The sequence below is a fragment of the Coccinella septempunctata genome, chromosome 2 (genome assembly GCF_907165205.1).
Source record: "Coccinella septempunctata chromosome 2, icCocSept1.1, whole genome shotgun sequence".
NCBI lineage: Eukaryota > Metazoa > Arthropoda > Insecta > Coleoptera > Coccinellidae > Coccinella > Coccinella septempunctata.
This window is the reverse complement of record NC_058190.1, coordinates 52066386-52091908: the sequence shown is the minus strand read 5'-3', so window position 1 is coordinate 52091908 and position 25523 is coordinate 52066386. Positions and strand designations below refer to the sequence as shown.

The window sequence follows — 25523 nt, the reverse complement described above, 5'->3', positions numbered from 1 at the left end:
GCACGTAGGCAGGCACAGCATCCCATTTTGAATAGGGAGCATAGAGTAGGCCACCAGCAGTGGGCCGAGGATTACCACAATTGAATTACCGATACTTTCAATTTTTCCTTCATTTTATTTTCTTCTCTCCGTTATTCAAACTCAGAAAAGGAAAAATATGAATACTCTCATTGAAATTTAATTCGTTTAATTCTGAGATTCCATTCATGTGTAGATATAAAAACTATTTTACTCTTTATTCATAAATAATATTATATTTGAAGGGTTACATTGGTTTTCTTCAATTCAATTTAAAATATATATTGTGTTATGCTATATCACGACTAGCCAATCATCATGACTAGCCAATATGAGATTAATCATTTACGAATTGGAATGACACTCCAAATGTTATGGAAATCCAGATATGTGGAATCTATTCTATCTTATCAAATTGATATAATATCCATTATTGAGTTCCACGTCTGTCAGTAGAGAATATTATTTAATCTGTGATACTGATAACTTTCAAGGTAAACTTAATTTGATCTCTGGTTTCATTTCAGAAACCTACTGGAACGATTTTAATTTGTTATAATTGAGTGTTATTGTAGTAGATAGGTCGTGTGGGAAACAGTTTTTGTTTGTTAAATAAAGTGGTAGAATATTCGAAGGTTTGTTTGAATTTTTTTTCAGATATTAACTATATATTATGCTTTCATATGAAACATTGATTAAATGCATGAATTTTTTTCAGAAATGCATTTAAAATTTTTGTTATTTGCGGCTGCATTTCTGTGCGTGTCCAATGGAATTGAGGGTTCCAAAATACTAGGAGTATTTTGGACACCAAGCAAGAGTCATCACATCCTCGGCAGTGCATTGCTTCAGGCGTTAGCTAAGAAAGGCCACAATGTCACATTGTTGAGTCCTTTCATAGACGACGTTGATATACCGACCTTCAAACAAATAAAATTGGAAGGAATTATAGGTAAGTGACCAAGGATTGAGGAGGTACTGATTTTTCACTATGTTTATTCATATTCGATGTTTGGTTTCATAAAAATACATCTTGAATGTGAATTTTACTAATTTTATTCTTCAAATAGCGATAAGGATCAGATGATCAGGAATTTGTTGATTTAGATCTCCAAATAGAGTTTCCAACCGCATAGATAGCTGACTAATTATCAGAAAACCATATATTCCAACAAATTGTCTTATGTTTCCCTTCAAACTCTAACTACAACATCTTTATGATTTCCTGGTTGGTTATACAAAATCATTTGGATGCTACAGGGTCTTACCTCTTTCCTAAACCTAGGGATGCCTGTCGAAAAGCTCTTCATGAAATATACAAGTTTCAGAAGCAACACAGTCCACTCTCTAACTTCATTGACCATTGTCAACCATGCACAGCTTTTGGCATCTAACAAGTCTTCTGTTGACGGCTTTGAGGGGCGGTAAATTTGTCCAGTCCAAAACCTTCATGTCTTACTAACTTAGGTAGAATATTTTTTGATGGCTCTCGTTCTGTTCGATAGGTATGACAAGCAGCATAACAAACCCCAACTCCACCTTCTTCCAAGCCACCGAGTTTCTTCTCTCTTCCATAAAACCGTTCTCCGAGATGTTTTGGAAAAACGAAGCTATCCAGAAACTGTTGACTTCTAAGGAGTATTACGACGTTATAATTTCCATACCCGTCTTGAACGATTCGTTGTTTGCCCTTTTTCGATATCTTGGGGCACCAGTCATAATATTCAACGCCTCTGGTGGTAATATTATGGTGAATAAATACGTGGCCAACCCCACACTCTCTTACTGTGCCAATTTGCACATGGAATCTGGATCACCGAGAACTTTCCGTGGTAGACTTCATGGAACTACCATGGTGCTGTACTTTGGCTTGATGGAGAAATTTCTGATTACTCCGATTCAAGAGGAAGTTATGCGGCAGTATCTACCGGATGCACCTCCAATTTCTGAGCTTGTGAAAAACGTGTCTTTGGTTCTGGTGAATTCCCATCTGAGTATAGAGCCACCAAGGTGAGAACCTTTAATTCTGCACCTAAATTCAATTATAATAGGTAATGAACGAACAAAATTTAATTTTGCCGTGAATATAATTTACAAAGATTCATGAAGAGTAGGTACAGTTGTCCAGAAAAGGCTTGTTCATAGAGTGGTAATTATTGTCATTACAAACTCAAGAAGTAGGTGTATTATGTAGGTGTAGATCTTATGGTTCAACCAGAGATTCACATGTGTTGGGGGAAGAGTTTTCTAGTCGTTAGGAGCATTCAGTGAACCATTGAAGGCATCAGTTCCAGAAGTTTCACTTCGAATTGGATTGTTCTCCAATGTTCGGTATCACTTTTCCTGTTCCTGACCTGTAAGAGGGATTTTCTTGATTCCATCGAGATCTGTAATGTCAGCTCTCTGTTATCTTTCTTATCCTTCTCAGTAGGGTTCTTGCTTCCTTGGGTTTGAAGTGATTGAAATGGTCATACCAGGGAAAGGAAGAGATGTGGTAAGAAACCATTGACAGAGGACCTCAAATACTGTCTTCATATTATTAGTTCAGCCCCAAAATTTTGTTACTTTTGGATGAAATTCAGAGATAAATAGATCACTGGAACTTCAAAGAGTACTTTCTCATGTCAAGTTTTTCTTTACTCGAACAAGTGTGTTCTAACATTCGTGGTCTTCCTATTATCCTTTCTTCCAACTACTCTCCAGAGTACCTATCTATTGAGATACAAAAGTTTTCCCATTTTGAGCAATTTTTCTTTCAGTAACGACCTTTGTGAATTTCCATCGAATATTTAAACTTTTTTTTCTACATTTTCGATTTCATTCTTATTATTTTCAATTGATTTGTAGGCATGCTAGATGGAATAGCATCTCCCAATAATTCTATCGTTCAACAGACTCTATCGTTCCTCCAGTTCTTGAGATCCAACCGAGAAAACTTCTGGCTGGCAGAACCCATTCAACATCTGATTAACGCCAAGGAGGACTATGATGTAGTCATAGCAATTCCGCTCATATACGATGGTCAATTGGCCTTGTACCATCACCTGGGATTACCTGTCATATACTTCTTCCCAGGAGGATCTAACTTCATAGTGAACAAATACGTGGCGAATCCCAACTGGATTCATTCAGTTCCTATGCCTATGTTAAACGCTGCCTCTGGATCTTTCTTATCCAGGCTGGTTACGACTTCTTTTGTGTTGGTTATGAGAGCCTTCGAAATGTATCTCGTTGATCCTGTCCATCAGGAAACGATGAACAAGTACATTCCAGGTTGCCCCGAGTTGTCAGAACTGCAGAAGAATATCTCGTTGGTATTCGTTAATTCCCATCTCAGCATAGAGCCAGTCAGGTTAGTAGTTTAACCTTCTGAACTTGCATGCAGATAACCTTGGACATAAAAATGAGAGCAATATTTGTTATATTATGCTCAATTCAGCTATATCTTCTTTTTTTCTTAGATTATGCATGGTGTTAATCAATAGTTTCGAAAAAACTTAAGAAGTTTGGTGGTTTTCCCCCAAAGAAGGTTCTTACGTAAAATTCAACGATAATTTGAACTTTACGCGTTCAATTTCTTTTTCGTAAACGGTTGGTATGATTTCGATGGAATTTGATAGGTGGGTTAGCATTCAATGGTACAATTTCAGAATCTGCCTTTACTAAAATGCACAAGCAAGACGCCCGTTTCGTCTTAAAATCAAGTCAGCAGGTGTTGTGTTGTAAAAAGTTTGAATGATGAGTGATTTATGGAGATGCCAAATTCCATTCCTGTGCAAGTAGCAGCTCTTAGGGAAAGAATTTAGGGTCAGTTCATACAGCGTTACTAAGAATCAATAGCTAAGTAAGGGACCGACCTAACTGACAGATGGTGTTCAGTTAGGTGCCACCTGCACCTTAGATTGGTCCCTTTCTTAGTTCTTAGTAACTCTGCATAAATCAACCATAAGTTTTTCATGACTCAGGAGCTATTGTAAGATTATTCAGAAAATGTATGTCCGATATTTGAGAGGAAACAGATTTAATCGCGTTGAAAATCATCATTTGATTGAGATGTACCTTGTTTCCTACCAGATGGCGCTGCATTAGCGTCTACTGGCATCGAACAAAGTGGCCCATCAATTCATTTATTTTTGGTAGTGGTGGTAGTTTTGATCTGGTCAAGCATCTACCCTTTCTCGACGGAATGGTCTTTCTGATGATACTTTGAGTGATGGCGGTTGGCTAGTTCGATGAAGATCGTAAAATTTGTCGATTTTCAAATCAATGGATGCTATGTAGGTATCTGAATTAATTTCGTCCATTCTCATATATCTCTGATCGCCGATAGGTTCAGTGTCAGGAGCGGCAAAACCGAACGCCAACATATTATCCGGAATGTGGAAATTCATCAAATCATTCGGAGATCTAACCGATATATTCTGGAAGAACAAACCAATAATCGATCTGATGGAGCGGAAGGAAGAGTACGACGTCATCATCTCCCTGAATTTCTTCAACGACGCAATTTTGGCATTGAACCACGCTTTGGGAGCGCCCACCATCGTTTTCTTCCCCGCTGCATCCAGCCCATTGACGAATAAATATGTGGCCAATCCGAACATGCCCTACGTTGGTAATCCAATGGTGAACACCGGTCCACATACGAGTTTTTTCAGCAGATTGGCATCGGCAACTTTGGTCTGCCTAACAACCATACTGGAAACTCATATTATGGGTCCGATGCAAGAGGACATAACGAAACACTACTTGCCAAATTCCCCACCATTGTCAGAGCTCAGGAAGAACATTTCTCTTGTAATGGTGAACACCCATTTGAGCATAGAGCCTGCAAGGTGAGCTCTACATCCTAAGATTCTTTTTGGATGAAGCATGCACGTTTGTCTAACAATTATTAGTCTATTCTTCATAAGACCTTATTAACTGCAGTTCATGTCATAGGAGCACATGCCTTCTTCATTCTTTCATCTAGCCTCATTTCGTAATTATATCTTATAACAGTAGTTGTCGTGAGAGTTAGTCTTTTTGGTTATTAGATTTAGTGGTCAGAAGTTTTTATGTCTACATCATCAGATTGATGCTGGAGTCTCAAGCTAAGTTTCGTCTTTTGGTCTCCCATAAGGTGTTCATCTGATACAACATCAGAAAAGGACTAATTTTTTCTGTTGCATCGGAGTTCATGAGGATCATTTGGGGATGAAAGTGCTGAGAAGTTGTACTGAGTGAAAATGCTGGTCCACCCTTCCCCAGTTGTCCTAAAGTTATGCCTTCTTCAGTGCAGGCTGACCAAGTGCATAAATGATGAGATTAAGTCTTCCCTCTGCTGCAGTTGCTAATATAATAGCGAGTGGTTTAACAACTCATGTTATTGAAAATCATTAAATTCCTCCTTAGAGCCAATAGTCAGCTTAAATATCACAGAAACCATGGAAAATCGGTTACATTTCACAAAAACTATTATAGCCACGTCTATATTTTGCAGAACTTACTCTTATATATCTCTGATGGTCAATAGGTTCAGTCTCTGGAGCTGCAAAACCAAACGTCTCAATCCTAGAGAAACTAAGTTCCCTCAAACCTTCCGGAGATCTCACCGAGAAATTCTGGAAGAACAAACCAATAATGGATCTGATAGAAAAAAAGGAAGAGTTCGACGTAGTCATCTCTGTGAATTTCTTCAACGATGCCGTTTTGGCGTTGAACCACGCTTTGGGAGCGCCTACCATCGTGTTCTTTCCTGCTGCCGCCTCTTTCTCGACGAATAAATTTGTGGCGAATCCCAATATGCCCTACGTTGGCAATGTACTGGTGAAAACATCTGAACCCGCAAGTTTTCTTGGCAGGCTGGCGACAACAACGCTAGTCTTCGTAATGTCTATAATGGAAACTTATATTCATGGTCCTGTGCAGGAGACTGTAACGCGCTTCTATTTACCAAATTCCCCACCATTATCAGAGCTAAGGAAAAACGTTTCTCTTGTGATGGTGAACACCCATTTGAGCTTAGAGCCTGCAAGGTGAGATCTTCGTTAGTAGCTCCTTATCCTCGGATTCAGATTGAAGCAAGTTTGTCTGTTTTGAAATTTTATTGCATTTATGTAGTTAGGAGCACATGCTTTCATAAGCTATCAGCTTTCTTTACTTGGGTATGTCGTCAATATCAGCTATTTTCAAACGCAGTTTTTATGTCTACATCATTAGCACTATCATCAGATTCATGTTTTTTTCAGTTGCACATTTTCTTTCGTCTTTTACTCTCAAATGAGATTTTAACATCCATAAGATTCTTTTTGATGGAAGTACGTTTGCCAATGCTTGATATGACCTTATAAAATGGATTTTTCTGCATGAATTATCTGCAGATAGTGTCCTAGGAGTACAAGCCTTCTTCATTCTTTCATCTAGCCGCGTGATACACTTAGGTATTTCGTAAATATATTTCACCTCGTATAACAGTAGTTGTCGCCAGAGATAGTCTTTTTGGTTATCAGATTTAGCAGCCAACAGTTTTTATGTCTACATCATTTGAATGATCATCATATTGATACTGGGGTGTTTCAGGGTAAATTTTGTCTTTTATTGGTCTCCCATACGGTGTTTAAGGTGTTCATCTGATACAACATCAGAAAAGGATATCGGAATTTATACAGCTTTCTTGGAGATGAAAGTGCTGAGAAGTTGCACTAAGTGAAAATCCTGGTCCACCCTTCACCAGTTGTCACAAGGCTTAGCCTTCTTCAGTGCAGGCTGACCAAGTGCATTGGTCAATGATTTGGGGGATATACTGCTTCTTGGAGATGTTGAAAAGCTTGCGAAGAACCACCTTGGTGGACATTTGAAGAGCGGTTTAATAGGTCTGGTCCCTTTGGTTTCGTACAAAAATGAGATCAAAACTTCACCCAGCTGCAGAAGCTAGTATGATAGCCAAACACATGTCGTGGTTTAACAGCTCATGCTATTGAAAATCATATAATTCCTCTTTTAGACCCAATAGTCAACTTTAATATCACAGAAACCATGGGAAATTGGTTACATTTCACGAACACTATTATAGTCACGTCTATATTTTGCAGAACTTACTCTTATATATCTCTGATGGTCAATAGGTTCAATCTCTGGAGCTGCAAAACCAAACTTCCCAATCCTAGAGACCATACGTCGTTCCATCAAATCTGCCGGAGATCTCACCGATAAATTCTGGAAGAACAAACCAATAATCGATCTGATAGAGAAGAAGGAAGAGTACGACGTAGTCATCTCTCTGAATTTCTTCAACGATGCCATTTTGGCGTTGAACCACGCTTTGGGAGCGCCTACCATCTTGTTCTCTCCTGCTGCTGCTTCTTTCTCGACGAATAAATTTGTGGCGAATCCCAATATGCCCTACATTGGGAATGTACTGGTGAAAACATCTGAACCCGCAAGTTTTATTGCCAGGCTGGTGACGACAACGCTAGTCTGCGTACTGACCATACTGGAAACGTATGTTAAGGGTCCTGTACAAGAGACTATAACGCGCTCTTATTTACCAAATTCCCCACCATTATCAGAGCTCAAGAAGAACATTTCTCTTGTAATGGTGAACACCCATTTGAGCTTAGAGCCTGCAAGGTGAGATCTTCGTTAGCTCCTTATCCTCGGATTCAGACTGAAGCAAGTTTGTCTTGGTCTATGTTCTTAAATTTTATTGTATTTACTCGTATGTACTTCTTGTTCTAGGAGCATATGCTTTCATAAGCTATCAGCTTCATTCACTTGGGTATGTCGTCAATATCAAATGCTATTTTCAAACGCAGTTTTGATGTCTTCCTCATTTGCACATTATCTTTCGTCTTTTACTGTCAAATGACATTGTCATCTGGTCCCAAATTTCTCCCCTGGAATGGAATGCATAGATCTCATTGGGAAATGAACAAGTTGAGATGCACTGGGTGAAGCTCCAGTTGTGGTGGCCTTGAATTAGATCTTAGGAAAAGAAGCTGACTTCATCCTTGGTTGAACGAAGAAGATCTTTTAAATAGGGCTTAAGAAACCCTTTGTGGCTAAACTGAGCTTTCACGAACAATTGCACTTTTGACTACATATTTCTGAAACCACGTTTCACATATAGAAGACTTGAAGCAAACCATAATGAGAAGTCAGCATGAATATATTTCGACACTCAATTTAATAGATCTTTATTGGGAGTACATGCTTCCCTTCACAATTTTTTTTTTAATATTCTAAAGAACGAAGTACCGAAACTCACATCACTAATCACCAATAGGTACCACCGCCGCAGGATTGCAACCTAACCTGACATTTTCGACCGCAATCCGCACTGTCTGGTCAGCTCTTGGAGGACTTACCAGAATTTTTTTTGAAAATAAGCCCGTCAAAGATCTGATAGTGTCTAAGGAGCAGTATGACGTTATTCTTTCTGTGAACTTCATGAATGATGGAATTTTGGCTTTGAACCACCACTTGAGGGCACCAACTATTTTGATCTGGACGGGTGCTTCCAGCTTCGCCATTAACAGATATGTGGCGAATCCAAACATGCCCTACAGCCAGAATCCGATTTTTGTCACAGGTTCTCACACTAGTTTTATTGCAAGACTCTTAACGACATCAGCGAATGCCATAGTAACAGGGGTATTGAATCATATTTTTGGGCCTATTCAGGAGAGTGTCGCTAGATCCTATTTGCCAGATTGTCCACCAGTATCCGAATTGAGGAACAATATTTCTCTGGTTATGGTGAATTCTCATTTGAGTTTAGAGTCCACGAGGTGAGATCTGCCATCTTCCATTCTAATTCATGGCCATATCATAATTCATACAAAGAAAAGTCCTCTGCACTTCCTCAGAATTCCTTCTTTGTGTGTTTTAAGTCATTCAAATTCATAGGATTATGTCAATTTCACTTCGGTAAATCAAGACCCCACGAATTCATTACTCTTCATCGCTTCAGGTTTACTTTTAGAGGGTTCCATGTTACATGTCACGCATCAGCTAAGCTGGGAACATCTGTTGACTTTGGAGAATACAATATAATTTTCGAAACAATTGGGAAAGCATTTTATGTCCGCTTTGAATAGAGCAGCTTATAGATCCAAATACATTAATTTGTTTATATCACTATTTCCTAGACACTAGAGCATAAGCGATTGCTTTGTATGAGGCAGATAGAATGACTACCCAACTGGGTAGTCATTCTAAAACTTCGAATGACGTTATCTTGATTCAAACGATAGTTGTCATATTTTTCTCTGACTCGACAGCTCATTGTAAAGCCGAATGCATCAATAACATTCCTTCAAAGGAGAGGAGATAAAATAAAAATAACAAGAAAATAACCGAAAGTATGCCTACCTTTCGAAAAAGATAAACTGCTTCAGCCATCTGATATATTCTTAAGATGCAGAGCAAAAATGTTCATTAAAGTGAAAGTTATCTCTTATTTTTAGGCCTTATGTACCCAACATGGTTCAGATCGGTGGTTTCTACGCACAAACAGCCAAGAAATTACCAGATGACCTCCAGAAATATCTCGATTCAGCAAAGGAAGGTGCTATATTATTCAGTTTCGGAACCAACATGAAAATCAAAGATATGGATGAGGACAAACTCAAAGCCATCCTAGAAGGATTGAGAAAGATTGCTCCTATGAAGGTCGTGTTCAAATCTGAAATCGAATTGAAGAATGCTCCAAAAAATGTTTTGGTTTCTAAATGGTTACCACAAAACGACATTTTAGGTAGATATACTTAATCCTGATATATCTCAATCTTTGAATCCGAAATTAAATCTTTTTCGTTGGTTTTCAGCACATCCAAACATAAAGGCATTCATCACTCATGGAGGTCTCGGAGGAAACACTGAATCTGTTTATCATGGAGTTCCCATGATAGGTATTCCTCTTTTCGCAGATCAGAAGTCGAACGTAGAAAATGCCGTGCAAGCTGGGTATGCAATCAAGATATCTTATGAAGATATAACTCAGGAAACTGTAGATAAGGCATTGGAGGAAATCTTGAAAAATCCTTCGTAAGTATTATTTTCCCTTCTAACTCCTCTGATCCTTCCCTGATCGAATAATTCTTCATGACAGATACTCAAAGATGGCCAAGAAGCGATCTTCTTTGCTGAAGAATCAACCCATAAATCCTTTGGATAAAGCCATATGGTGGGTGGAACATATCATAGAACATAAAGGAGGCGAACATCTGAGGAATTTAGGAATGGATTTGGAATGGTACCAGTTGTACATGGTTGATATTATCCTCTTCTACTTGGTTGTTATAGTGATTTGGTCAGCTTCTTCCTTCCTCACTTTGAGATGGGTCATCAGAAAGCTGTTTTTCAGGAGCAGTAAGAAGACTAAAAAAGACTAAAATATGATTAAGAATAGGGTTAAATGTTTGAATAAATATTTTTTTATTCAGCGATTTATTCATATCTGAGAATCCTGTGTTATAAATTGAGGTATGATCTGAACTCTGATCAGTTAGATGTGCACATGTGGTTGTGCGCAATAAGTTATTGGAAACCTTCAGCAAATTTTGAATGATAAGAGAAGAATCAGGCATAAATGCCTGTAGAAAGTTAAAGTAGAATTTAAAACGAATGAATTTGTTTTATGAACCAATGATTTTTAAAACAATTCTATCTTGTGAAAGGTTAGGTTGGGTTAGGAAAGGTTAGGTTAGGTTACGGTTAGGTTAGGAAAGGTTAGGTTAGGTTAGGAAAGGTTAGGTTAGGTTACGGTTAGGTTAGGTTAGGCAAGGTTAGGTTAGGTTACGGTTAGTTAGGTTACGGTTAGGTTAGGAAAGATTGGGTCAGGTTACGGTTAGGTTATTAAAGGTTAGGTTAGGTTGCGGTTAGGTTAGAAAACGTTAGGTTTCGGTCAGATTAAGTAAGTTAACGTTAGGTAATATATGGTTAGGTTTGGTTAACAGTTTCCTTACGCAGGACATAGTGTTAGAAGATGGGTTGTCTATCTGATCATCTTTTTTCGGAATTTCCATGAAGCATGGTTGAATGAAATGCTTCTACACTGAACCTCGGTGTGCATTCATTCAGTCTGTATATCTGATAATAAAGCTATAAATGTGCATCGGATTGAAGAAGGATATTAGGGCGCAATTCCCAATTTATTTCTTCTCGAATGAGTTTCAAGAACCAATACAATCCCGTTCAGAAACTATCCTAATTAAATAGAAGTCAGATAAACCGTCTAAAATTAAATGCCCAAACTTTCTACGAATCTCTAAGAAAAATTGGGTAACGACCCCAGAAACAGATCTTCGCCCTTGCTGATGCTGGTTAACTTTAACCTGCAAGACTCGAAAGTAAATAGATTACACTCTTTGATCACGTTTTTGTTTCCAGCATAAATTATGACTTCTTGATATCCTTTTTGGGGTTATATTGCTTTTCTAGGCTGGAGATATTAACAATTCAGCCTGCTATGGGATGCCCTGGCATAAATAACGTTTTCGCAACAAGGAATTCTCCTTTGTGAGTGTGGTTAATGAATAATTTTCTTCAATAGAGAATTTCCCCATTGTTCTGGAAATTCATTATCTCGAACACGTGCGCCGAACTCTGATATTGAACGAACAATGACTTGTATGTGGGATCCCAACAATTCCCTTCTGGTATATCAGTTCATTTATACGTTTGCTATTACCAAAATACAAAAAAAAAACTACCGAAGGCTCCATATTTCCGCAACGCTCCCGTCACTTTGAAGATGGACAATTGGGGAGTGAAATCAAACAAAATTGAACTTATGCAACATCAGAATTCAGGATATTGTTCACTGAATTATTTGGAGCTGGAAAGGTCTTTGAGGTCGGAGTACAGGGCGTAGAATGTATTTGTACGAGTCAAAGACTCACCCTGTATGATTATGACGGGAAGGCAGAGGCCAGGATCCTTTGAAATTTCTTCCTATAGACACGTTGATATGTGTGTGTCATCTTCCCCAATAAATCATAAAGGGTCAACATTTTTCCTATGAATCTGGGACGGCAGCACGAAAAATATGTATGAGAAATCGCTAGGGAGTTATTACAATTGCGAGAATGAGTTGTGACTAGAATAGGAAGCATGATAACATAGATTTGGTACACCCAGGGGCAGCATTCGCGAACGAATGGTCGGCCCATTATTTTTCAGAAGAAAGGAGTTGTAATAAAATACGTCCTAATATTTTCATGAAATATTAGTTTCGGATGATTACGAGTTGAATTCTTGAAATGAATTCCAATCCCCCTTGAATCAGGGGTTTGTAAGACTTTGTTGGAAGTTTCAGATTGCCTCTTTATAAGGTATCCTTTTGTTTTCGATGAAGCGACTATATATCTTGGTATTATTGCAGGATATGTAGATTATCATTTTACGAAGACCCAAGTGTAATACAACACTTCAGCAGGTGAAAAAAGTTGACTTTGATCTAGAAATATGTCTCAAAAATACAAGGTGTTTGAAATTTGAGTCAATTCAGAACAAGATTCCTTCAATGAATTATAAATATGTCGGATTATGCTGTGAATAATGTCAATATCACATCTCTTACACTTAGTTATTTTCTTGTAGCAATTTCCTCGCAAAAAAGTCTCTCCTTCGAAATGTATTTCGTATCCACTCAATGAGTATGCGAATAAGTGGAGTTGAAACTAACTCTATCAATTCCTGTTGGCGCCACATCGCCCACATCAACAAACATTGAAAACAGACTATATCCAGCTTTTCCACTTAAATATGTTAATTCATTTTCATCTCATAAACCCGGCTGGATCGATGAATCAATAATTGAAGCCCGAGACAATTTGAAGAACCTCCACTGGCTCACAAAAAACTTGCATACTCCTGAGACTTTATTCTTATATAAAAAAGCAAAGACTGAGTACAATCAATTGTTGAAGTACTCAAAATTGAATTGTAATAAAAAAACTATACATAATTCTGATAATGTTTGCAAAACAGTTTGGAAATTAGTTAACGATGAATTGAATATTAAAGTTAAATATCAGAACAACATTACACTGCGGGTCGATGGGGAACTTATTTCCTGTCCCAAGAAGGTCTCGGAGGCTTTTGCTGGATATTTTACGGAAGTGAATGTTGTCTCTATACATAAACATTTTGGCGTTTCCTTGTCTGGTTCATGCACCTTGCAGACTACCCTTGATACTAATTTCTTCTTTTTTCCTGCTACTGCCGAGGAAATTTCATCCACAATTTGCTGTTTGAAGAATAGTAGTAGCGCTGGTCCTGATATGATATCTGCCAGGGCCCTCAAATTCTTGGCTCCTTTAATATCTGAACCCGTTGCTTCGCTGCTAAATGAATCAGTGACCTCTGGCCATTTCCCAACTATCCTCAAATTGGCGAGGATTATACCGGTCCATAAAAGGGGAGACGCTCAAGATATAACGAACTATCGACCTATCTCCATACTTAGCCAATTGTCAAAAATTTTAGAGAAAGTCATATATAATCGTATGTACAATTATTTAACTAAATATTCCATACTATCAAATCAACAACATGGCTTCAGGCATGGCAGGTCTACCCAATCGGCCAGTTGCGAATTTTTTGAATTTGTTTATAGCAGCCTGGATGCCGGTGACTACGTGGCAGGTATTTTTTTTTGATCTATCTAGGGCGTTCGACACGCTACGGCATGACTTCATTTTGGATAAGATGTATCAGATGGGATTCAGGGGCGTGTTTCTTGAATGGATCAAGAGTTTTCTAACTGAACGTAAAGTTTATGTGAGATTGAATGATGTTTCATCTGATGAGTACACTAACAACATGGGTGTCCCTCAAGGATCTGTTCTGGGCCCGCTTCTATTTTTATTATTTATTAATGATCTGCCTGCATACGTGCTAGCCTATATACTGATAATGTTCGCTGATGATACTTCTATCGCTATAAGAGCCAAAAGTTGGCAGGAATTGAAGTGGCTGTGCGAAACAATAGTTCAGTGTTTCATTGATTGGTGCCACAGTAACGCACTTATTCTTAATCTGTCGAAGTCGGTAATAGTCAGATTCCGGAATCAAGATAATCAGAGTGTTGAACCTCTCATTATAAAACATAAACAAGGTGAATTGAAGGCGACCGACGACGTGAAATTTCTAGGCCTGTATGTGGACGGAAACCTCAGGTGGCATCTCCACATTGATCATGTTTGTGGGAGGCTAAACAGTGCTTACTATGCCTTATTACGCCTTAAGAGTTGTCTCCCTGTCGACGAACTACTGACCATTTATTACAGCATGGTTTACAGTCATTTAAATTACAATGTAGTTCTTTGGGGCTCCTCGGCAGGGGCGAATCGACTATTTATTTTACAAAAGCGTATCGTACGACTTATTTTCAGACTTCGGCCATGCGATTCATGTCGTCCGATTTTCACTCAATTAGGTATTCTTCCCTTTCCATGTATTTACATCCTTAATTGCCTTAATTATATCCACCTTAACATCAGTAAATACAAAAGATGCTTTGACTTTCATGGATATGAAACACGTCACGCTGATACCATTGCCTTCCCCAGACATCGTACAGCTAAATATGAGACCTCACCTAGCTTTGTTGGTATAAAATTGTACAATCATTTGCCTAGTAGGTTGAAGTCAATGAATGGAAGGTCTTTCAAGCGAGAAGTGAAGTATCTGTTAATTAACGGATGCTACTATAGTGTTGATGAGTTCCTTAAGGACTCTGTTCATTAAATCTCTTTGCTTTCTTCATATACTTATGTATAATATTTGAAATGACTTGTCCTATACATTTTTAAATGTCGAAAAGGATTAATAAACTTTATTATTATTATTATTATAATGGTCCACCAGCCAACATCCTGACACATGATATGTGGAAACTTCTGCGAACGCCGGAGCTTTTCATCGAAGTATCCAGCATATATCCTCAGCAGTAGTCTTAATTGATGTTATAATTCCCAACTAATCTGCGGAAAATGAATTATGATCAAGCGGGCGGGAATAGAGACATTGCCATTAGTTACACGCTGGCGCGGATAGATGGCACGGATTAGAGGATCTGAGACGACCTCCTCCCCGTTGGTCCTTCGAGCGGGATACGCGAACTGTCGTAACGAACGTCGTTTTACGACAGTCGCGGAAATGTAAATTTAACTCCCGACCTTCGGGGTCTTTACTGCAGCTCGCGTCTCTTTGACGATGATGAGGCTGTTAAGGAAATGATTAAGAATGTTCCATGTCGTTGGAACGTCAGGCCATCAAAATTCGTCGGATGGAGCGGGAATTTCTGGAGTAAAGCTAACGTCCTAGTTATCCTGTGGGATTTAGGGAGTTTGGCCTTCACCAAACAACGCAGTTCATAATTTGAATCGTTCGATATTTCAGGCATATCTTGGGACATGTAAAGCGACGCTAAGTACCTATTCTAATGAGTTTTTAGAGGCTCTATTAGAAGATGTACAGACTATTACGCCACCTATCGCCAGGTAGGAGGATGTGCTACCTAGGACGCTCATACCATCTGTATATCTCTGTAAAATGGATGGACAACAACCTCTAGTTATCGAAAGTCTATTCAAATACAGTATAGCCAGACAACAATCAAAACACTAATCCATTTCACTGAGTTTTCTCCCCCTATCCCAGCACAGTCTCAAATCTCCCTTGACGGTCTAAATAATTCACTCAGAAATTCCTTATTGGCTATTCATTGAACAATTTGCATAATGCTGACTTGTTTGATATGAAAATCAATGGACGAATCTGCTCTTCAACGAGAGAAACGTGAAAGGAATAATACTTCAGACGAGAATAATCCCAATGTCCCGATGAATGGGGATGCAAACTTGGAGATGCCCAATTTGAGAAGAAAGGGATATTGGATTTCGACTGAAGGTATTCCTTTTATGGGTCAGCAAAAAATTGTATGAATGCCTCTCTCATCATTCCTAATTATGGATATTTCGAATTATTCAAGAGAAGAAAAACCCCAGAATAATATGAGACCTACGTAGATGATAGAAACTCGAGGAGCTTTTATCATGGATAGGATTCATATTAGAGATCATGAACCTTTGAAAAAAATAGTAAATTTTGCCGTGAAATAACGAAAAGAGAGCAAAAGTAAGGAAAGTGAAATATAAATGATTTTATGTGTGGTAGGGGACTTTGGTAAGAAACTACTGGTTGAGTTTTGTAACGTATATTCCGAAACCTAAATTCAACCATCCGTTGATAACACCTAAAATCAACGCAGACTGTAAACATCAATACGAAACGTGTTTTTAACGTTCTTGCTCAACGTTTACTCAACAAGATGTAAGAAACGTTACATCTTGGTTGACTACCAAACTATTCGACAACCCGTTACTCCAACCACCAATTTGGAACGTTTGCTTATCGAATTCGAATATGAAACTATACTCTATTCACTTTTATTTTAGCAGTCGGTTGGCCATGGAAATTTGACACATTTCACTCTGTATAGTACGAAAATGTGGGGATATGACGCTTGTCGAAACATTTTTGGGTTTCAAAACAAGGCTATGTTGCCCGTTCTACGTAAAAGTTTCTGTTATCACGTATTTTATCGCAATGTCGAATCTCTTCAGAAAATATGTGACGAATATAATTGTTGTTAAGTTAACTGATTGAAGTCATACCAAATCCAGTTATTTGCATGGAAAATACAAGAGATCAGTATGATATCATAATATGTACTAGCTTGAGGAGAGTTAATGTTCGTTATCTTCTTTGGCTTAAGTTTGAATACGTTAAATCAGTTGTAGATTTCAAAAATATTAACCCGAAGATGAAATGCATATGATGCAGTGGTTGGAAATGGGTATTTCCCGAAGGAATTAACAGATAATTACAAGAATTTTAAATTCTTCAACAAAAATCATCTTGCATCAATATAAGTAAAAGGAATTAAAGGAAGTTTCAAGTCAAGATGAACTTTACCCTTGAACAAAAATTTTATTAATACATGAATAAACAATTAACAGAACAACTGGCGCGTATTTGTGGGTGTTCATCTTAATACATTGATATAATAATAATAATAATTAGTTATTTATTGGTACATTAAGACATTTACAATGTATAGGACAAGTCAAATGAAAAAGAGAAAAATCAATTTTCGGGAACTTATTCTACGATGACATTAATCGAAAATCCTGTAGTAAACTTTTCGCATTAATTTAGTCAAACATAAAATTCTCAAATGCCACCACTTTTTTGGGTCACCCAATAGAAGGAAATTCTTTGTCATCCTCTTCATTCACAATCTTTCTGATTGTGGAAATATTCAGCTGAAATATAAGTCGTTTAGATTCAGATGAAACATTATATAAATTCTCTTACATTGAATATGTTCGCTACCGTCTGACGTATTGTAGATTTAAGAATATCAGGGTATAACTATTTGAATGAGCGGACCTGAATTCTAAATAGCACTTCCTGAAACCCTGTCTCTTTTTTCAATCACTTTCGGCATTTTCGTAATAAAAATTGATATTAGTTGTGGCAACGGCGTTATGACATTAACGAGATTTCATGAGTGCCAACCTTACTCCGTTCTAGTTACAAAAACTTGAGAAAATTATTTCATGGCCAACCGACTGCTGAAATAAATGTGAATGGAGTATATCTCTACCAATTGTTACCATAGAAAATTTTTCATTTGAAAGCCTCAACTGATTAACAGCCAACACCGGAGCACAATTCAGCGCAAACGAGTTCCTTCGATCTTCTGATTTTTCCCAACTCGACAGATAACTCCAGCTTAACATTGTTGTACCTTTCCCAACCGTGAAATTCGAGAATCCCACGAATGGAATGAGAAAGAACGTGCTAGACGGAGCAGAAGTTCGGAATCCCGTCCTGAATGAAACTTTTCCTTTCGTATTCAACTTTCCGAATGAGGAAAACTCCAAAGTTGAAAATAGTCCGGAGGATATTCAATTTTTCGAATGTTCGAATTCAAATTCGGGAAGTTTACGTTCCTCCTTTCCCAGCGATACTTCCGGAATAATGATGGATTTAGGGATGTTTATGGAATACCTGGAATATCATCTAATTCGAAATGGATCCTTTTTACTTACTCCGGAGATTCTTGTTTTAGTCGGGGGAGGATTCAGATAACAAACGCTTTGGCAATGGGGTTTTATCTGAGCGTATAACATCACTCGAGTGTGCCATGTTCAAGAGGAGAACTTTTTCATTCGAAGGATGAATTTATGGCTCACCGGTTCCAGGAAATCCTACACAGCTTTTGGTTATTTTATATGTATATGTGTGGCATACAATTTAAGAAACAATTTATGATTTACTTCAATTTCGAAGCTTCATCAAGTTCTACTTGAAGGAGAAATCAAAATGTAGGCATTACCGATTTGATGTTCACGAGGATATATTGAAAAATTCTCAGCCTACTGTGAAATCAAACAAAATTTTAATGTCAAAATATTGTATTACTCAACATATTCTCCTATTAATTGGATACATTTATTACAGCGAACCTGCAACGTCTCTAGACCTTTCAAAAAAAATGTTTTTTTCTGCTCTGGAAACCAGATCTCCACAGCTTTTATTACCTCTTCATTGGAAGAAAATTTACGACCTTTTGAATTTTTTTTCAGTTGAGGGATGATAGTCGGATCGATGCAAATCTGGCGAATGAAGGGGGTGTTCTAGTAATTCAAACCCTAAACCACGAATTTTTTGCATGGCAACACGAGATTTGTGGGCAGTGGCGTGGTCCTGCAAAAACAAAACACCTTTCGATAGCTTTCCGCGTCTTTTTTCTTTAATTTTTTCCCGTAGAGTGGCCAGTAATGTCGAATAGTAATCTTCGCTTATTGTTCTATCCTTATCCAAAAAATCAATCATGATTACTCCATGGCAATTCCAAAAAACTGAAGCAAGAACTTTTCCAGCAGATTTTTGGACACGAAACTTCGTAGGTCTTGGAGAACCAGAGTGTCGTCATTCCATCGATTGTGGCTTTGTTTCTGGATCGTAGAAATGTTCCAGAGTCTCATACATAGTAACAATTCGGTTTAAGAAGTCTACATCGTTTTCAAATCGAGCACAGATCGAACGCGATACTTCTATCCTTGCACGTTCAAACATTTGGGGATCCATTTTGCAGCAATTCATCTCATGTCCAAATTGACGTGAACTATATGATGAACGCGTTCGTATGAAATATTTAGTGCCTTTGATATCCGTTTTAGGCCAATTCGACGGTCTGATAAAAGCATGTCATGAACTGCATCGATATTTTCGGGAACTGACACAGAAACTGGCCTTCTCGATCGGTCATCATCTTTTGAAGCTTGCAGTCCAATTTTTCACGGTCGCATACGAAGGATATTGACCACCAAGGGTATTAAGCATATCTTCGTAAATCTGCTTATCTCTTAACCCTTTTAAATACATGTACTTGATGATAGCTCGATACTCCAAATTTTCGATTTTTACAATTTCGGTGGACATCTTCTTTCTTTTAATTTATTGCGTAAGTTTGGTTTACATTTTCGACCTCAAACTTCACACTGACACTTCTAATGAGTTATTGTTCGTTGCTATGGTGACGCAATATTTTTTTTATCCATGGAACTGGTCTAGGCTAACTAGATATCAATACATCCACGTACACAAATGATCCACTTCCAATTATTGAGTTTATTATTGTTTCCTTAGTTCTTACGTCACTTACGAGTTACCTGTCTTAAGAATATGTTTTTCTTGAGTAATCTGCTCATCAACCCAACGCTTCTTCACACCCGTCGTATTAAAATAATGCCAGTGTCCCTAGAGAAATAGAGAAATGTTTCAAACTTCATTCTTTGCATTCAAACCGCACCTCTCACGAACATAATTCTTGCCGGTAACTTTTTGCCCGCATCTTTGCTGAGAATTCCAGTCAGGTTACAAGAAAACTGAATCCTCCTTGGTACCGACTGCAAACCGCGGCTTCTGCGGACGAATTTAATTTTAGTCTTGCGTTGTTACAAGAAACAGTTACGTCGCGGGTAAAATGAATTCGCCAAGTAGAAGGAATATAAATATTTCTTGTCCCCAGAGAGGTGGCAAAAAGTGGGGATCATGTTATCAAGGAATGAACTTACGTTGAATTCGCAAGTGGAAGAGCTGAAACTCGATGAAATAAGTTTTCATTATTCATTGGATCATGTTTGGGCCGCCGAGATGGAATTGGGAGCTGTGGCATTAATACGTAATTTTTATTTGTAATTTGGAGCATAATAAGGAAACTTGTAGAATCATAAGGACGAATCTGGGAAACCGTTATGGAAATATTAGGGCAGAGTTCCTAAATGTCTCCCCAAGGAACACAAAACATGTATTCTTGAACAACGTCCATTTCTCAGCTATTCTTAGTGCTGCATTCGACTTGTATTGTTTCTCTTATCCATGCCTGGAGATCAGCACTAACACCAAAGGGGTATTGAACGAAATTTTCAATTTAATCAAGAGTGAGAATCAAATTCAGATGCACACCACCCGCCGATTTGAATATCAACAAGTGTTACGATCTGAATTGAACTAGCCATTGTCAGGACAACCAAATGGAGAACGTTCCACAGAAGAAGAGCAGATGCTGACCATGGTTTCGGTCTCATTTGACCTCGAGACCTCGTCAGAGCAACATAGCTCTTATAAAATATTGACAGACGCTTCTGAGTATTATCGAGTAGTACTCCAGCGCCACCCAGACGAAACGAGATCCGATTCAATCGATTCTAGATCGAAACCCAGACGAAGACAATGGAAATGTCCCATATTGCATCTAATGCATCTGATTCAGTTCTTATTATTTTATTCATTGCCTTAAGGCGTAATCAATTCATATTAATGAATCAATTATAGTCGAGAGGGTGCAAGCTATACATATTTAATGAAGTCATACATCTAAATAAAGTGATACTTGAAAGCTGAGAAATTTGCTCTCGCTATTACGAATGCAAGAGGATGCCTTACATATTGCATCATTTTCTAGAATCCATTGTCCTCTTAGATATCTGCTTCTTGACGAACAACCTCAGGGTACAGTAATAGATTATCTCGCAAATTGTAATCAGACTACAACCCATGAAGAGGCTGTAAATTCCACCGAACGATGCTGAAATCAGTTTTATATTCAGCCCAATTTGTCGAACAATCCCAAGCTAATAGTCCTACCTATCAAGCTCACTGTGGAAAAGAGAAGATCTCGCTGAAGGATTTTCTGGAATTTCACGAAATAGATCTTGAGTTGCGTCGTATGCTCTTCCAGGTTCTCGATGTAATCCCTGAAATGCAAAAACCTAGAAAATCAGGAAAATATTATATATAGTTGCAGTATCTGAATATCTGATTCTTGTCATCGTAGAGAGTTTTGTCCCTATCACAGAAACCCTGAATTTCAGCAGAAGATTACTTCATCAATTCTGGAAAAATGTTTACTACACCCACTCCTGGAAACATTACAGGGCGATAATTTTTGGCCGAAAAGTCGACGAACTCCATCGGATTCAATTCTCCAAATGATTGCGGACATTGCGGTCTCTAAAAATCCCTGCTGTCTTCGAATATCGTGTCCCAGCCATAAGGGAGAACGTTTGCAGCGTTTAAATCTAACGAAGCAATTTATGAAGCGAAATAGGGAACCTAGTGTCTACCCTCCATTAGTGAATTTACTACAACACATTACCCCGCAAACAACTAATGGTACACAATGAGCGTAAAGACCAGGACACTGTCGCTGAAACGTTTGTTTTCCTATTTACGATCATTATTATGCAATGTTATTTAATCTGCCAATTAAACATGCACTTGAAATTGTGTTTTGACCGCAGATTTGTCCTACGAAAGAGTAGAAATATCTCCCTTTTTCTGTTATAAAACTTCGACCGAAAAATATATGTTATAAAACAGTATAATCATAACAAATCTGAAGAGGCTATTGTCATAGCCTGTAATTTTTTTCGTTAGCAACATTATCTCTGAAAAATATGTTGCAGAAGAAAATCAATAAAAAATTTACTGAGATCCAAAAAAACTTATACATTTTCCAATGTAAACTTAATATTTTGGAGTTTTCTGTTACCCAAACCTTATTATTGTATTCATGTCGCACTATTAGAGTTTATCGTATTTTCATTACCCAGAATGTATATAATAGAAATCTCCTTTCTCCAACTTGACCTGAGTAGTTTTCACTTCGTATAAAGTATCTTCACAAGAAGCTGGACAATCGTCACTATACTCCAGCCAACTTTCGTTCCCTGCAGATAAAAATTAACCAACAACATACTACACTGCACAAAAAAATTACCGCACATTATGGAAATCTCAAATTTATTCTACAACTGAAGGCGTTCTTAATGATAATTATTTTCATCAGAATTATGCATGCATATTTTATCCACTTTCAACGGTTTTCTTCAATACAGATGTTTTTTCCCAGCAGGAATAAAAAAAATGATATTATCAGATTTTGAATGTATTGTCTCCATTCTAAAGTCAGTTGTTCTCGATCAATTCTAGTGATCAATAGTTTTTCTAGTTTGATTTTCTACACTCGATTGCTATGCAACGCGAAACACGCAATTTGACCCAAGAGGAATGTGCCCAAGCGGTAGTTTGGCGAGAAGAAGGGTGGACATACACAAGAATTGCAGAAAGGTGTGTGTCCAGAATGTTGCAGCGATTCAGGGAGACAGGTATGAATGTCCGAAGACCAGGACAGGGTAAACCACGGGTAACAACTGCCATTCAAGAACGTTACTTGAGAGTTTCTTCGTTGAGACAATGGTTTGCAACCGCTCGCCTCCCTCAAATTCAGCTTGAGCAAACTCATGAGGTGCAAATTAGCACTCAGACAATAAAAAATCGCCTCAGAGAATATGATTTAAGGACTCGTCTCGCGGCAGGAGGCCCAGCTCTTACCCCAGCCCATCGAAGGGCGCGTTTGGATTTTGCGAGAGAGCATATCCATTGGGAAGAGGCCGATTGGGAAAGAGTTCTCTTCACAGATGAGTCTAGATTCTGCTTCTACCATTGTGATCGACGTTCCCTTGTATACAGACGTCCACATGAAAGATATGATCAGTGCAATTTTCTGAATACTACTGGTTTCGGGGGAGGATCGATTATGGTATGGGGTGGAATATCATTGACTGCTCGCACAGACCTAGTGGTCGTTGATAATGGAGCTATGAATGCTGATAATTATATAAGGAACATTCTTGAAGAGCATGTAGTGCCATTTGCCCCATACATTGGTGAAAATTTCATTTTTATGGACGATAATGTCAGACCCCTTCGTGCGCGCATCGTTCAGGAGTACCTTGAAGAAGTTGTCTCTCGAATGGAATGGCAAGCAAGAAGTCCAGATCTCAATCTGATTTAGTCAGTTTGGGACAACCTCAATAGAAGGCTGAGAAGTTCAGAAAATCGTCCAGCTACTCTTAATGACTTAGGAATCCAACTCGGAGAAATCTGGGAAGGATTAGATCAGAACATTTTGAGATCACTCATTTTGAGTATGAACCGTCGTTGCCGAGCTGTAATTAACGCAAGGGGTGGAAATACCAAGTATTAAATCACTTATCAGCATTTCAGTATTTTGCAAATTGTTCATTTCTCTTCTTTCACATAAGATTCGGTGAAATCCTGAATTTTTCTTCCATTTAATGTGTCTTGTTTCGTTCAAAACCTTCCAAAGAGAACATAAAAAATAAGTTATAAAGTCAATGTAGAGTTAACTTTCATTAAAATTGAGATTTTCAGAATGTGCGTTAATTTTTTTACGCAGTGTATATACTGCTTCTTGTAACTCACTAATTGAAGCCTCTATGAAACAAGCTAGCTGGAGGGTGTTACATTTGGGAAAATCTGAAACAAAACGAATACAATGTGTGATTACTGAATAGGGTTGTGCGCCCACTTATAAAAGATGGTTTGTTTTAAGTTGTGACCTACCTATGAAATCGTAGTAGAATGGCACACAACCACAGATATCCATCATCTCATAAGCTTGTTTTTCTATCAGGCAGTTCGCGTCGGAGTACGTTGTGAAATGCCTCAAAGTCACTTCACCTGGAAACACGCATCCTCTTTGTTCCAATGCCAGTTTGGACATCCCTGAACTGCAGACTATTTTCGTTCCGAATATCTGAATCTGCGTTTGGGTACCGGTGGTTATGATCTTCTTCAAAGCCCTGAAATCTGGATAGCTCAGGGCGTCGTGAAAGAGTATCTGAAATGGAAAATTAGGAGAATTTGAATGAAATAAAATGTTATCGAAATGTGGGATTTACCCGTAAACCCATTGCTCCTAGAAAGTACTTGTTTGGTTCCACTTTCGGATTTGTAACTAGTGATAAAGTTCCTTCTGTTCCATAATTATCGGTGAAAGTTTGTTTTTTGTTAAACCTACGTAGAAACATTTATATTATCTATCAAAGGCTATGGTTTAGGATAAAAGAACAATAAGGAACAAGTACTGAAAGTACTCTTATTTCAGATGTACTTTTTGAAGTATGTACCAACTTCCTTAAAATCTTGGTATAGCAGGGCAAGTCTCAAAATAATTTAAATACATATACAGAGTAGTTACGAAAAAAATTGAAGGGTGATTCTTCAGAGAATAATTGTGGAATTTGATAGAATGAAAGCGTTCTCTCCCTGAAAAACTCTATCTTCATCTATTAGTTACTTATCGCTATGTCTCATCTGAGAGGTCATAGTATTGCACTATACTAAACTCAATTTTTCATGCAATTCTACCTCAAGTTTCCATAAAACGTGCAGCAGAGTCCTAGTTTGGAGTAAGTATTCCTAAACACTTCGCTACAATTCACGCTCATGAAATTCCATTGGCAATTCAGCAACATCTCTTCGCAATTTTGCCCAACTCTGCTTATAACGTCCAAGATGGTTAAATTATTTCTATGCAACACCAGGTGTAGCTTCTGGAAATCTTGGACATTCCAGATGACCTGGTCTTGGTTCGTTAATGCTTGTAGTTGAAGGAAACAATTTATAAGATCATCCTCACTGACGTTACTGTAATTCCTGAAAAAAATGTATCTGGTTGAAGTTGAAGTTGATTTTTTCTCAATAAAAACAGGCCAAACAATACACTATTATTCTTATTGGAACATCAAGCATAACAATTTTAATCACACATTTGTGAAGTTGGAAAAGTTGGTTGGTTTACCTTCAAATCAGATTTTTTCACTTACAGGGTCTCAACGAGAGCTCTGACTTTGGATTCGACCACAATATTTTCGTTACAAAGAGTGACTGCTGGAAAGGGCAGGGCTATAGTAGGAGCATGCAGTGTGGTCACAGTTGTCCTGGTCGGGTTACTGGTGTATCTGTCCCAGAACAATGTTGTCATGTATATTGCCATTCCGATGCTACAGAAAGTAACCATAGCCCAGAATATCCTTGAAGAATACGAGGATGTATTGATATCTAGTTAG

General features: G+C 38.0%; 2 protein-coding genes across 9 annotated transcripts in view; one reads left to right on the top strand and one right to left on the bottom strand.

Moving 5' to 3' along the window:
- The first annotated feature begins 709 nt into the window (after positions 1–709).
- LOC123306767 (UDP-glucosyltransferase 2-like) lies at positions 710–10442 on the top strand. Of its 6 annotated transcripts, none has more exons than XM_044888900.1 (5): positions 710–970; positions 8285–8789; positions 9468–9757; positions 9828–10047; positions 10112–10442. In XM_044888900.1, exons 1-5 carry the CDS (start codon positions 718–720, stop codon positions 10392–10394), a joined length of 1551 nt encoding a protein of 516 aa, XP_044744835.1. In that variant the 5' UTR covers positions 710–717; the 3' UTR covers positions 10395–10442. The 6 variants fall into 6 exon arrangements, with proteins under 6 accessions (XP_044744835.1, XP_044744834.1, XP_044744838.1 ...); XM_044888899.1 differs by lacking the exon at positions 8285–8789 and adding an exon at positions 7125–7629; XM_044888903.1 differs by lacking the exon at positions 8285–8789 and adding an exon at positions 5534–6035.
- Positions 10443–21007: 10565 nt separating this feature from the next.
- LOC123308074 (sodium channel protein Nach-like) overlaps positions 21008–25523 on the bottom strand; it is a 38512-nt gene continuing 33996 nt past the window's right edge. For all 3 annotated transcript variants that reach the window (XM_044890613.1, XM_044890612.1, XM_044890611.1), the window contains exons 2-9: positions 25281–25487; positions 24823–25110; positions 24354–24468; positions 24016–24292; positions 23875–23928; positions 22196–22316; positions 21232–21341; positions 21008–21172 (exon numbers count right to left, since the gene is read on the bottom strand). In XM_044890613.1, coding sequence (XP_044746548.1) covers positions 21039–21172; positions 21232–21341; positions 22196–22316; positions 23875–23928; positions 24016–24292; positions 24354–24468; positions 24823–25110; positions 25281–25487 — 1306 coding nt within the window. In that variant the 3' untranslated portion in view covers positions 21008–21038. The remainder of the gene's footprint in view (positions 21173–21231; positions 21342–22195; positions 22317–23874; positions 23929–24015; positions 24293–24353; positions 24469–24822; positions 25111–25280; positions 25488–25523) is intronic.